The 14426-nt window shown below is 42.9% G+C and overlaps 1 protein-coding gene across 1 annotated transcript; it reads left to right on the forward strand.

Annotated features, from left to right (window-relative positions):
* The first annotated feature begins 2034 nt into the window (after positions 1 to 2034).
* On the forward strand, positions 2035 to 11595 carry znf512 (zinc finger protein 512). Its single transcript, XM_041959407.1, has 17 exons — positions 2035 to 2171; positions 3681 to 3813; positions 3913 to 3968; positions 4144 to 4202; positions 6001 to 6575; positions 6946 to 7035; positions 7217 to 7321; positions 7765 to 7889; positions 8481 to 8567; positions 8695 to 8793; positions 8894 to 9061; positions 9176 to 9373; positions 9461 to 9562; positions 9787 to 9849; positions 10141 to 10239; positions 10861 to 11407; positions 11489 to 11595. Exons 2-17 carry the CDS (start codon positions 3714 to 3716, stop codon positions 11593 to 11595), a joined length of 2580 nt encoding a protein of 859 aa, XP_041815341.1. The 5' UTR covers positions 2035 to 2171; positions 3681 to 3713.
* The last annotated feature ends 2831 nt before the right edge of the window (positions 11596 to 14426 follow it).

Consider the following 14426-nt stretch of genomic DNA (forward strand, 5'->3'; position numbering starts at 1 on the left):
TGCTGTGTTCAGTGTGTTGGAACTAAATGCTGTGCACTCAGAGTTCATGATGACTCATAACCAAGAAGCAGTGAGAGAAAATTCATATTTTCCATGCGGCAATTAGCACATTGTGAGGTCTAATTTGTCTGAGCTGCAGCCTTCTCTGCTGGGTATTATTCAGTAACTATAGCTTGTTAAAGCATGAAGGACATTTCCTGATGGTTAGGAAAAGGTTCCTTGTGTCCAAATCTAGGTGACACTGAAACTGCAAATTCCTGAATTAATTTCTATTTAAATTGAATTAATATAAATTCAACCCACATAGTCAATTCTAATCTAGTCATGTTTTCTCTGTTTGTTTGCAATAAATCAGCTCATAAACTGTAAATTTTAACTTCACATGAAGTATTAAAGTATTAAATTCTTTCCCATGTTAAAATGATGAATTAATAACAAGTGACAGCTCCGACAGAACAACAGCACACAATGCACAGTCTCTCCTTTTCGCCCAGGGCCCATCCAGCAGTGGATCTGACCATGCAAAAGGGTCTCATGAAGGCAGGAAATTTACCTGCGATCACATTTAGTTCATAAATTAAGATTTTTTTTTTGTCAAAATGAAGATAAAAAAAGCTGCATATGCATTTGTTGAGTATACAATTGTATACGTTTACACACATGTTGTGTCAAGTGAGTGGCAATAACCTGATTTTGATTGCACATGAATGCATCAGTACTAATAATACATCTGTATAATTGTAAAATGTTTCAGCATTAGCACTTAATATCTTTAGTTATATCTTTAATGCAGGATTTTTAAATGTAATGGAGTATTTTCACAGTTTGGTATTGCCAAGTTTACTTCAGTAAAGTATCTGAATACTTCTTCACCACTGTTTATATACTGTTGTAGTACCTGTAAAAACCCTTCATATTTTAGAAGAAGTTTTGTTTGTAACATCTTAATCTGCTTTGTAATGTAATGACTGTCAGATAAATGCGGATGAGTAAAAAGCATATTTTTCACTCTAATATGTAGAAGTATGAAGTATCTTAAAAAGTTAAGTACAAATACCTCAAAACTGAACTTAAGCACAGTACGAGGGTGCAGTGATGGACAAAGAATTCAGATCTTTGACTTCAGTATAAGTAGAAATACCACAATTTAATATACTGAATAATACTGTAAAAAGTAAAAGTCTTGCAATCAAAATTTCAATTAAGTAAAAGTAGAGGAGCATTATCAAGGACATCTACAAAAGCAAAAGTACTCGTTACATTCATACTATTAGATTATTATTATTGATGCAGTAACATGTAAGATGCATTTTAGTATTGAAGCTGAACGTAGAAGAGCTAATTTATTATTTTCATCCTGTTGTGTTGTTTAATTTATCAGACTGTTTAACAATGGATTGTGTTAAATGTTCATCATAGATTTTTAAAATCTTCATCAGCGGAGGAACAAGTAACTACAGGTACTTAATAACTGCAGTTAAGTAGAAAGTACAATAACCCCCTCTGAAATGTTGTTTTCACATTACTGGATTATAATTAGTGTTGTTGTTTAAATGGGGAGGACCTGATTTTTATCGTTTTATTTACTGCTGGGGCTGCATAACTCAACTTTTCTTAATATATCATAATTCATCAGCTGATTTCTGTTTTGCAATAATAATCTAAATCTGGAAATCAACCAATGCCTCCTAAATGTGGCGCAGTAGAAGTATAAACTATCATAACATTAAAACACTCTCAGAATTGTAGTGAGTACAGTATTTTAGTACATGTACTTAATTACTTTACTGCTGAGGCATTAGTGAATGAACTTCTTATTACAAAGTGGTACCCAGATGTGTGCACTTTTCCTAAATGGCGGTGTTCCCGACAGGCCGTGAAGGCAGCAGCAGATGCGGGTCTTATTTGTTCTCTCCAGCAGGAGGGCGTTCCGCCGGAGAAGACCCCCATCCACTGCGCTCAAATATGCCGGTGTTCGTGCGTACGGGTCCCTATTAACAGGCCGCCACAGTTTGGCTTGTGTCTCAGAGTTTTTTTTTTAAACCCGGATCGGGCCTTCCTTGATGTTAGCCCTCCTGGTGGTATCACGGCCGGGGGAAAGGCGACAGAGGAGGCCGGGCTCGCAGACATGGAGGCTCGCCGTCCTTGCGGAGGGAGTGAGCTGTAGGACGGTAGGCTCGCTGTGTCTCTCTCCGTCTCTCGCATTTCTTCCTCCGTAGAGAAACAATGAAAGGTAGCCCGGACAGGTTAGCTAGCTAACACCGGTTCTGCTGTAGCCGCAGTTTTCACGCGTTTTCTCGCCCGTCGTCGTCAAAAGGAAAATTTAATGTTTTTTTTATGCACACAGACAATGATGGTGGAGGTTTGAAGTCTGTGCTTCAGTCCTGGAATGGCTGAATTTACCGACTAAACGCAAACAAACGTCAAACACTTTAACTGCATTTTTCACTGCTGGCGTTATTTGGTGGCTCGGTTCAGTTTTTTTGGACCGTTAAACGAGCGGGCAGTGGCCTTGAACGTGACATGCGAGGAACACATCTAACACACACACACACGCACGCACACACACACACCGTCCAAATGTCAAGCATGATGGAAACACACAGTGTAAACATGACAGCCGAGGCTCGCAGCTCTGCAGGATGCTTCACAGAAGTCTTCCTCAGCTGCCGGAAGGTTTTACTCAGATGACAGCAGCGGTACCACAGTGTAAAAATACTCTGTTACAAGCAAAAGTCCTGCTGTGAAACTCCTACTTCAGTAAAACTATAAAAGTAGTAGATCAAAAAGTGTTTACTTCAAAAAAAAAAGTACGCATGGCTGTGTTATAATTATTGATGCGTTCACGTGTACGTCCCTTTAATGCTGCAGAAGTGGAGCTAATTCTCATTATTTTCTACACTGGTGGATAAACTGAGCTTGTAACACATCACCACTTATTAGCTCATTCATATTTTCTATTAGTTATCTAGATCTGCAAAGCAGCTAATAATTAAAGGTTACTGGCTGAATTCATCTCTTATTGAATTAAGTATATAAACAAACGATGAGGAGGTTAATTATTTTCTCAGACGTGTTGTTTTGGATCAAAATGAACACCCAAGACAAACACAGCATAATTTAAAACTGGATCTGATACTGTTTCATTATCTTGGTCAAATATTATGGATATTTTAACTTCAAAGGAACCTTAATATACATTTAAATCCAGTTTACAATGACAAAACAAGGGAAGACATTTTTTTAAACTATGTAAGTAAGACACAGGAGTTATGGAGAGATTAAAAATCTTAAAGGGAAATTAGTAAAAATGAGTAACTGTAAGTAAACAAACTTTGTCTTAAGGAATAGTTAGTTAGAAGTTACAGACGAAGCAAAACTTCTCTCTGTTGTATAGAATCAACCAAATGTGTAAATTCAGAATTATTGTCAGTGACTAGAAGAAACATACTAATACTGATGATACTTTTCAGTATTTCAAGAAACATAAATAATTGAGAAAAATGTATCACAAACACAGACGTGCAGATAATTATGAATTATGTACCCGAGTGGAAGCATTACATAACATTTATGATACATTTATGACATTTTAAATCAGGGCCCAGAATGGATCTTTGATGTTTTCCCGCCACCAGCGCTCAGTTTGACCCTGTCTCCTCTCTCCTCTCTGCTTCCAGCGCTGATTTCTGCAGAGTGTCGGCACTCCTAGCATGGACCCTGCACACAGTGGAGGGGATATGTCACCTTTGTATGTGCCAAGAAAGAGAAGGTCCGTCCAGTCACAACCTCGAAGCGGCGTGCCATGTCCAGGTGACGAAAAGCCCTTCATTCAGTCGTTATGAGCCGGTGCAGCTGACTTAAGAAAATCATTTCACCTCTCTGATTCTCAAAGTTTATTTCCTCCAACAGTCGTGCAGCGAATGCCAGAAAGAACCTGTGAATCAAACTCAGCCGGATACCCGAAGGTGAGAACGAACCGACGCTAAGCACACAACATCCTGATGCTGCTCTGTGCTGTTTGAAGCTAATTATCCAGATGTTATGGGACAAAAGCTGCTGTTGGTCCATTTCTGCCGTCTAATTATCACGATTTCTTAACTTTCTGCACAGCTCTCACGGTTCTGCACTTGAATGTTTCAGAATGAAGAGTCTCAAGCCCAGGATGCTGTAAAGATGAAGAGAACTTATGGCAGAAAAAGGTGAGAAACACCTGTTGATTTGTGGATGTGCGTGACACTGCAGCTGCTGCCTTAACTGTGTGAAAATATACTCATCACTGTTAGTGGAAGCTGAAGCAGTTATTACACACCAGCACATTCAGCATGATGGAGACAGTGTGTCTGTGAAGCACTTAGAATAAAAGTGACATGATGTCCAGGATTTTACATTTTCGGATTAACAGTGTCTAATCCAGCAAGCTGACACTGCAGCGATGACGATATGATGACGACGAAAAGTCAGTTATTTGGCTCAGATATGAAGAGGAGGCAAACAGAAAGAGGTCAAAGTGCCAAAAAGCCGAGCTGTGTACTCTGGTTCATGTGTGAATCTTCTGCTGCACACATATTGACAACTCATTCAAGATTCAAGATTGCTTTATTGTCATTGAGCATGACATGTCAATGAAATTTTCATTGCAACCCCCATGTTAGAAACAAGATAATAAAAAAAGCATTAAAATAAACCAACGTGCAATAAAAATATTCATAAATGCAATTAAAAATATACCAGAATGAAAATATACACAGTGAAATGTGCCAACAGAATAAAATATACCAGTGGAGTGTGCAAACAGCAGCTGAAATATACTAAAATGTGTATATTAAAGGAGCACAGTCTAATACTGGCTACTGAGGGGGTTTGAACCCAAGTTAGACTTGGCTGACGCGCTCTTTACCTGTTGTGCCTCCTGTCAACACTTCCGTCGTCTTGTAAAGTTAAAAATGTCCATATACCCGTTCCTCTTATTGCAAAAAGTACTTTATTAATTCTACAGTGAAAAATACAGCGGCTTGATTTACCCGAGTCCAAAACACACATTCAAATTTCGTGGCACAGCGGCAAAGAAAGCGGTCAAAAACCTGTTTGCCCTTCCGGGTCGAACCCTTTCTGTCGATGACAGGAAATGTCCCCTTAAATAGCCATAGCGCCACCCCGTGGTCAAATAAGCAATCTCACCATACCCCATTTGGCTCCTACAGTGTATAAACAGTAAACAATAAAATATACCAATGAAAATGAAATGTGCCAATATACTAAAATGCATATAATTTAGTTAAGTATGTGTGTGTACTTAAAAGTTAAGTACACAGAAGGTGCAGGTGGAGGTGGAGGTGTAAATGTGCAGTGGTTCACAGTTCTCACAGTCTCCAGTGAGGGGCTGCTCATAGAGCATCATATGTGACTGTTGCATTAGTTTGTGATTAAACAGCATAAATAGACATTTGAGAACATCATCTAAACAAGTAATCGATTAAACAAGAAGATAATCAACATATTAATTGACCATAAAGTAATCGCCAGGTGCAACCCCTAGTAAAAAAAAAACCTGTGGTACCTCACGTTTAGATCCTGTTGCTTCATTCACACGATTAACAAACCGGAGTGAAATCAGTTCAGTCGGAACGAGACGAATCGCTGCTTGATGAGACATGAGATCAAACAGGATCAAACCAGACGCAGTCTGTCAGCTGTTCATCTTCCTGCCTTTGATTCAGCCGCGGCGCAGTCCAGCTCCTACGCGTTGTCTTTGCTTTGTGCCGAGCAGGGAGATCTGCTGCAGACTTTATTTGCCATGTGGTTTTTCAGATGCTGGTAATAAACATGTCTCTCAGGAAACACCCCCCCTCAGTGTTGTTACAGCTGACTTCTATCATTCATACAGTAAATATGTATCAGGCGGCATCTGATCTGTGACGTCAGAGGCACACAGACAATAAGACGGACAATAACTTTCATTTCTCAAATATTTAGTGTGGAATGTTGTTTTTTTATCAGGTACGAGGACCTTCAGAGTGTTTCCATAGGAACAGTAGATTACCCAACCACCAGCTGCTCAGTGATGTCATCAGGCGGGCTGGCCAATGGGGCGGATCCAGGGGGCATGGCTCCGCCCACTGCAAGGCTGCCTCCGAGACTGGTTGCGAAGGACGTGTGGCCTCAGGGCCCAGAGACCAGCAGGGAGCAGTCCCAGCCTCAGGACCAGAGCTGGACCTCTGGCAGGGACAGAGACCCCGACGTCTGGGCCCCGGGTAGAGACCGACCGCAGGAGCAGGTCTGGAGCTCTGGCAGAGACCGAGCGGGACACTCCAGTCAAGACCAGACGTGGATTCCAGGCCGGGACAGGACCCATGCCGGACCGGACCAGGGCTGGATGACGGGTCGGGACCGAGGTCCGGAGCAGGGCTGGGCGGCCGGCAGAGACCGAGGCCAGGATCAGGCCTGGAACGCAGGCAGGGATCCAGGAAGAGACCGAGCCCCCTCGGGGCCGGAGCAGGCGTGGGGAACCGGCCGAAGCCAAGACCAAACCTGGAGCAACGCGAGCAGAGACAGAGGCCACGTCTGGAGACCTGGTGGGTGCTCGTACTCGTGGGTCAAGGACTGAGTTTCCATCAGCTTCTTAAAGATTCCTCTCTCACACTTTTGATGTAAAGTATTTTGCAGTTTGTGGTGGAAACAATAGTTTTTCATGGTGATTTGTAAGTAAACACCAAATTATAAAATCAAATGCATTTAAAGAACAGAGTCCTGATAAAACTGGATCCTGGCTGGCTCAATGTAACCTCCACTTTTCCTACTTTACTTTACGATACCATATGTTTGCAGTAAGTAACTGCATTTAAATCCCTAAATATATGCGTGTGAGTGTTCTGGTGTGTGTCAGACTCTTGGATGTTTTCTGGTTTTGGATACTGAATTTGTTCTGCTTGTGTTTCTCTGAAGACCTGAACATGAAGAAAGTCCAGAGAGTTGAGATGGAGCGAAGCCCGGCTGTTAACAGCTTCCCTCAGCCACCAGAGGGCAGAGACTCGTGTAAGCTACCATCCAGTCTGAGCCACCGGGGTTCCTTAAAACAGGCTTTTTCCCCACACACACACACATACTTCAAAACGTCTATGAAATATGAAAATGCTAAAACACAACTGAAGGACGGTCAAGACCAAAATGGATCTGGATGAAAATAAAATCTAGTTATTTGATGTTAATATTTCAGGTTCAGATGGAGCCAGTGTTGGTGAGGCGTCTACAGTCCAACCCAGCGAGGAGCAGAAACCCCCCGTCCCCTCCACCAAGAAGGAGCCTCCCACCTACCCTCCAGGTGAGACAGGCTTTTATATGAGTAGGAAGACCTGTTCACTTTCTGTCCTCCACCCCCGCTGTCTCACTGAAATGGTTCCTCCCAGGTTAAAAAAAAAAGGGAATAAAGGCGCTTTTGGTTTTGTGTTTAATTGATTAAAACTTTTTGCACCAGCATAGAAACTCTAATTGACTGAAATAGTTGTCAGCGGGTGAGAAAATATATAAAAAATAATTTTAATTCTAAAAATAAAGAAAATAAATAATCACAGTCAATTCAACATCAAATTAAATGGAACTAGACATAATCTCAGCAGGCTGGTTAAAATTCTGCAGTAATGTGAGGACTTTATGTGTTTCTGTGCGCTGGAACACGACGTCAGATGGGCTTCTCCTCCGTCTGAAACATTTCTGGTGTTGTGAAATAAAATAACATCTTCATCTTCGTCGGTTGACATCCACCAGGAAGTCAAGAGGAGCGTTGGCAGCTGCAGATTGTGGCCAAAGGCAGAGTCACCTGTCCGAAGTGTAAAAGTGTGAGCAGGAAGACTGTGGAGGGGCTGAAGAAACACATGGAGAACTGCAGACTGGTGAGCACTTAGTGTTCAAACCATGGTGTCCGTTATCCGGGAAAGCTGTTAAAGTCCGACATATTTAAATCTCTCCGCTCGTGATATGATGGTGAAAATAATTCCAGAGTTAAATGTGCAGCTGTATTGCCTCGACATGTTGTTTCACTAGCTCCTCTCTGATATTTTCACATCTAACTCTGTGAATTACGTGTTTTAGTGAGTTTTATTTAGTTTCTGACGAGTTTGAATAAAGCGTGTCTTACTATGATAAAATTACTGGTTTTGTAAATGGAGTCTGGTGGCTTTGACAAGAGCGATGCAGCTGCTGTTTCTGGTTGAACAAAAAGGATCTGACTCAAAAAGGTAAATCTCTGTCGGGATCCTTTCCATAATGTTGTCAAGACACTTAGAGTAACAATCTGAGCATTTCAGTGGCAAAATCAAACACTTCTGGGGACGAACATCGACGACAGCAGGGATTACACTGCAGCCCGTTCATTGCAGGACAGTCACTCAAACCTGGACCAATCTCAAAAACTGTTGTTTCCATCAGTCATAGATAATAAACAAGAATATATATAGTCTGATACTTGAATCTGTTGTGTGCAGCAACCCTTTACCTGTCAGCACTGTGGGAAGCAGCTGAAGTCTTCCACAGGGATGAAGTATCACATCATGGCCGACCACAGCTATCTGGTAAGACTGTGCATACCTTCCTCCATTTTTAAACTTTGAATTATTTCCTCTGCACAGTTGGCAGCAATTTCAGATTTTTCATCGAAGCGTTTCATTACTGCGTGTCTCACGTGACGTGTGTTTTTAGCCCTCAGCCGACGATGCCAAGGACCTGGACGATCGCGTCATCAAAGACAAGCTGCGTAAAATCCTGAAGAGGCTGGGCAAATTAAAATGCTCTAAAGAGGTCGGTCATATTAATCTGAGAGCTGAGATTTGTTCAAATAAGATGAAAAAGGATGAAAGTGATGATCCTGTGGTGAAATGTTTCCGTCTTTGCCTCTCAGGGCTGTAGTGCTGCCTTCACCAGCATCATGGGCTACGTGTACCACATGAAGAAGTGTGGGAAGGAGGAGTCTGAGCTGGAGAAGATGCTGCTCAATTGTTCCCACTGTGGGAAAACCTACAAGTCCAAGGCCGGTCTGGAGTACCACCTGAAATCAGAGCATGCTCCTGTGAGTCAGGCCAAAGAGACTCTTTAGTTTGCAAATGACTAAACTACACAGACACACTCAAAAATTTAACTATGTTGACTGAGTTTCTCTGGATTGAATCGCCCTGTCGCCCAGATGCCCCAGAAAAACGAGGAAGACGAGGCACTGAAGGCCCAGAGGGAGGCCAACCCGGAGAGGACGGCCAGCGGCAGGGTGCAGCGAGCGTCGGCCCAGGTGGCAAACTTCCACCTGGCTGAGATTGCCAACAACGAGCTGCCCAAAGACTGGCCCAAGAGGAAGTTTCAGTCAGACCTGGTGCCTGATGACAAAAAGGCAAGAGGAGGTGCAGTCAGTCCTTAATGTTGATGTTGAGATGCTGAACGTTCATTGACCTCGTCTCCTTCGTGCTGTTCTCCCCAGCTGAAATACGCCCGACCGGGTCTGCCGGCCTTCAGCCAAGAGGTGCTGAGGAAGTGGAAGAATGAGGTGAAGCTGCAGAGGAAAGTCCAGTGTCCCAACCAGGTAGGAACCAACACGACACTCACAGTACCAGCTGTACTTCCCGCCTGGTGACAGGACTGCATGTAGAGTAAGGTATAAAATATGAGTGAAGCCATGAGTTCCTGTAGTAATAAGTGGAGTTTGTCTCGTCAAAATGCATCTTTGTATCACAGGTTGAGTTCTTCGTAGCAGAGTTTTGTCTGTGACGTGCAGAACCTGTGCTGTAGCGTGATTTGTGTCCTCAGGGTTGTGGCTGCACCTACACCAGCGTGTCCGGACTGAAAGCTCACCTGGGACTCTGCACAAGAGTACGTCAGCTTCTGTCTTTGTCCATTGAGCATACAGGATTGTCCTTATTGGAATTAGTGGCAGAATAAAAGTATTTATACTAAAATAGAAATTGATAAATTCTGAAATGTACTAGATTAGATCAAAAAATGAACTAGATATACACACTCACAAGTTTTTATACATTTTTTTTTTTGTGAATGAATCCTTCATTAATCCTTCAGTCACATTGTCTGCAGATGCAGTGAATATTTTTTTCCAGACTGGATAATCATTTCATGTCTCTTTTGTTTCCTCTGAACTCATTTCAGGGCGACTTTGAGGCTGGAAAATACAGATGTCTGATCTGCAATAAAGAGTTTAACTCTGAAAGTGGAGTGAAATACCACATCAACTCGGTCCATTCACAGGTAACAAGTATCTTTAACCCTGCTTCCTGATTACCTGTGTCTGTTACACCCCATTTACAGCTGGCATTAATGTGGGATCTGTATTCAGATACATTATCCAGATAATAAAAGATCTGATCTCGCCTTTGTGTTTACAGCTGGTATTTTTGTTGTGTTCTCATCATCCTCATTGAGATCAGATTTCTTTCCTTCAAACCTGCATGTGAGGTGGCAGCAAATCAGCCCCAGACTCCCTTAAAAAATCAGAGTTTTGTGAGTTTTTGAGTCACGAGAAACTTAATAAACTTTGTTTAAAACGCTGTCTACGACAAATTCTTAACTATTTGTCCCTTCTTATAAATTCTGCAAACATAATACATCCAGTTTTTCCTTCCTTTGTGTAAAAATGTGTCAGATTGTCCCAGCCTGTAGGCTGCTCTGTGACTTTATCAAATCCAGCTTGTATTAGCATGCGTTAATGCGTCTTTGTCCAGATAACGTGTCAGGTTAGAGCTTGCATTTTAATAGCAGGTGTAAATGGGGTCTTAATGTTACTGTATGCAGACAACATTTTATTATTGAACCACAACTGAAGAGTTCCTCTCCTAACTCCTCCTCCTCTTCCTCCTCCTCCTCCAACAGGACTGGTTTGTGACAAACAAAAAGGCCTCCAAGAAGTTTGAGAAGTTCCTCAAGAACCAGCCTAAGGAGTTTGTCCATAATGTGGACAAACAGATCGTGGATCAGTACCACCATAATCACCTCCAGCAGCATCACCACCACCACCACCACCACCACCATCACCATCAGCAGCAGCAGCAGCAGCACCATCAGCTCCAGCACCAACCCCTGCAGCACCCTCTGCAACCACTGCATCACCTCCAGCACCAAGTCCAGTTCCTCCACCCAGAGCACCAGAGCCTCCCTCCACAGGCGGACGCCCAGCTCCAGCAGCCGATGCTCCACTACACCCCGTTAGAGCCTCCCCCGGGGCCGTTGTGGGTGGATATGGACCGGAGGGGAGCTGTGCCGGGGCCAGAGCAGACCCCCATCGAGATGGAGATGGCTGATGTGGACAGACCTGGAGAGGACAACAGCGGGATGGTGGAGGATAAAAGGAGAGAGAAGGGGGAGAGAGGAGCGGAGAGGGGGAAGGCTGATGGGAAGCGGAAGGATTGCTTTGCTTTCGGTGGCGGCGGCGGCGGGGGCAGCAGCAGCAGCAGCAGTAGCAGTAGCAGCAGCAATACTGGCAGCTCGTCCAGCGAATCAGAGGTGGAGCAGCAGGACAGGCAGAGACACATCGACCAGTGGAATCTGAAGCGTCCGGGCGTCATGGAGCCCCACGCCGATGCTGGAAAGCGACAGAGGAACGCTTAAAAAGACGAAAAATTACACTTTGCTCAGCACTCGTCACGCACCGGAGCTGATTTTAACAGGCAGAAAAAGACGACATCGGCCGTCCGTCCCTACTTTGTTAGCTGTGACAGTGTGACCTAGAGGACGAGCCTGTGTCTGGTGAGAGGGCAGCTGACGATGACGATGGATTCACTGTGAGACCACACTCACTCCTGGGTCAGAGGCTGCTCTCTGTCTTGAGATGGTTGTCATTGTATAGCCTTGAGAAATGTAGTATACCGTTTATCTGTGTGATTATCTGTAACAGATTCTTTTCACCAACTTCAAACGTGTCTTATTCCTTTACGCCGTTTGATAAACCTTCTGTCTGTCATGTTTACCTTAAAGGGAAATGTTACGTTGAGAGCGGATGCTGCAGTGTCGTATTTTGTTAGACTTGTGTAGTCTCCCTCTCTCTCTGAAAAGACTTTGTGCCTCTTAAGTATGATCTGTATAACTTCATACTACTTATCATCACTTTTCCTTTCAGCTGAGGGGCCTTTTCTGGACTAAATAACGTTGGAAGTGTCACTTTTCTGGTAAAATGCGATAGAAAAGAGGATCAGTTCTCTCTGGCTTGGACTCCCCTCACCCTGTCCCGTCCTGCACCGCATTTACATCAGTGAGTTTTTTGCTAAATTTTAGTTTTTCCACCTTTCGTCACAGTGACTACAGCTTGGTTCAAATCCCATTTGAAGAGCAGAAGCATATTACATATTGAAGTAATAGTTGTTATTTTGGGAAGACTCGCTGATGCTTTCTTTCTGAAAGCAAAGTGAGAAGATTAATATCACTCTTGTGGAGTACAGAGCAGTTTGTCCATCCACCCAGAGCATCAGCGCAGAGCGTCTCCAGCTGTGGCGCAGCTGCCTGCCAGCAGCATAAAGTCTGAACTGGTCAAGATGTGGGAATCTTTTTATTATTGTTCAGCAAACTTTCACTAACTTTTTCCGAGACATGTATCATCTCCCAGTCTTCCTCAGCGGATGGAGGCTGATCAGTTGATGTCCAATGAGTGTTCTCCATCTGCTGAGGAATCCTGCGAGATACATTTGAGAGCTCTGCGTGTCAGTGGACCTTTAACACGTTAACGTTAAACTTTAATGCTTCATTTTTTTAAACATTCCACGCAGGACTTCTGTTCATGAAACAAAGTAAGCACAGACACGTGATCGGCTCTTCGTGGCTGATCGCAGATCAGCAGCCTGTAAATGTGACCTTCAGCACGCTGCAGAGGAAGTGAATCACGATGGAGTGGATGAGCTTTGATGGCTAAGACACAGGTGAAGTTAACCGATGGAGGAAAGCTAACATACCAGGCATTGAAGGTGGAGGGTGGGTGACCTGTTTCCGCCTCTCTCACAGAATATTTAACCGATAGCATGTAGCCTAACGTTTATGTATCTGCATTTTGTATCTACTGTAGTGGTGTGTGGTCATGGATGGTCGTCAGTCATTTGTTTGTGATGTTTTAACACTATTTTGTATTTTTTTTTTTTAACTCTTTTGCATTTATGAATGTATTTGGTTATCGGTCCCCCCTCTGTCGTGCACTTCTGTTAAGCCAGTTTTCCTCTAAGAAAGGAAAATGAATTTATCTTTGGTCTTGATTTGACACTTTCAAAGAGGAGTTCCCTTTAATCTGTTAATCTGTCTTTAACAAACTATATAAAAATATTCTGTCAACAAATATTTCCTGTATCTGACTCAGTTTGAAGTGCTTTACCCTTCACGGCCCTCCATCAGATGCCTTTTGGAAGAGCAGCCTGTGTTGTTTCAGCGTGAAATAGAAAACCTCCCCGTACATGGGAAGTATTTCAGAGAGCCTGGCGTGATGCGACGAGTGATGGAGAACATGCAATGACCTCTTTTTTATGTTCACTTCAACCTTTTGTTGAACGCAGGTGGACTCGAAATGATTGAGATTTCGATGAAGTTTAAATGCGTCTGTTCTTTTTTCTCTGTTCAACAACTGTGGATATTTCTGCTCGTGCTAAATATCCAGGATGTCTCAATAATCATTGCAATAAGATCATTCTTATAATTAGCATTCATCACCTTGGTCACTCATTTTAAATCTGTATTGGTTTATGATCCCTTGACGTGAAATAATACCTCGCTGTGACTCATTGTCAGTGTGTCTGTGGGTTATTACCAGTTCAACCAGAGGTATTCATGTATCCTGTAATGCACAAGAAGCAAAGCAAATGTCTCAAAAGTGAATCTGAATGTGTAGCAAATGTTTATTTTGTTTGTTTTCCTGTTGATTCAGTTTTTGTTTCCTTGCTGTTGAAATACTTCCCATGTCCTCTAATGCTTGTGACCAAATCTTAATCGCCATGCATGCACTTTGAACTGTTTGATGGCACAAAAGAAAGCATCGCTCAGTGTTTTCACAGTGTTTTATAAAGCAGTCTGCTCCCTGACTACCTGCTTTTTATCCCCTGCAGACCGCCTTTAGGTGAAACTTTGTTCAGAATCGTACCATTACTTCAAGAACTTTGTGTTTCATAGGATCATTTGCACCTCTTCTCCCTGCAGTAGCATCTGTTTGTCTTAATGCTGGCTTTTACTTTAGTGCCAACAAACACGTTTTCACCGACTGTACCCAACAGAACCACAACAGCTACATTATGTGACTGAAGTTTAGTAATGGTGACCAGCAGGAAGTCCAGCTTCATATCAGAGAGGAGGAGTGAGCGGCTTCTGAACGTTTAAAAGACACAAATCTAAGTTATCTTTGACTGATTGGTTTTGATGGACAAACCCATCGCCCCCTGCAGATCTATATCAAAACCTTTGCTTTGGTCCTG

This window comes from Chelmon rostratus, chromosome 18 (genome assembly GCF_017976325.1).
Source record: "Chelmon rostratus isolate fCheRos1 chromosome 18, fCheRos1.pri, whole genome shotgun sequence".
In the NCBI taxonomy this organism is placed as follows: domain Eukaryota; kingdom Metazoa; phylum Chordata; class Actinopteri; order Chaetodontiformes; family Chaetodontidae; genus Chelmon; species Chelmon rostratus.

Coding starts and splice junctions, on each gene's coding strand:
- znf512 (XM_041959407.1), top strand. CDS start 3,714: ATGGACCCTGCACACAGTGGAGGGGATATGTCACCTTTGTATGTGCCA. Junction 8,568..8,694: donor TGGCCGACCACAGCTATCTG/GTAAGACTGTGC, acceptor GTGTGTTTTTAG/CCCTCAGCCGACGATGCCAA. Junction 9,563..9,786: donor AAGTCCAGTGTCCCAACCAG/GTAGGAACCAAC, acceptor TTGTGTCCTCAG/GGTTGTGGCTGCACCTACAC.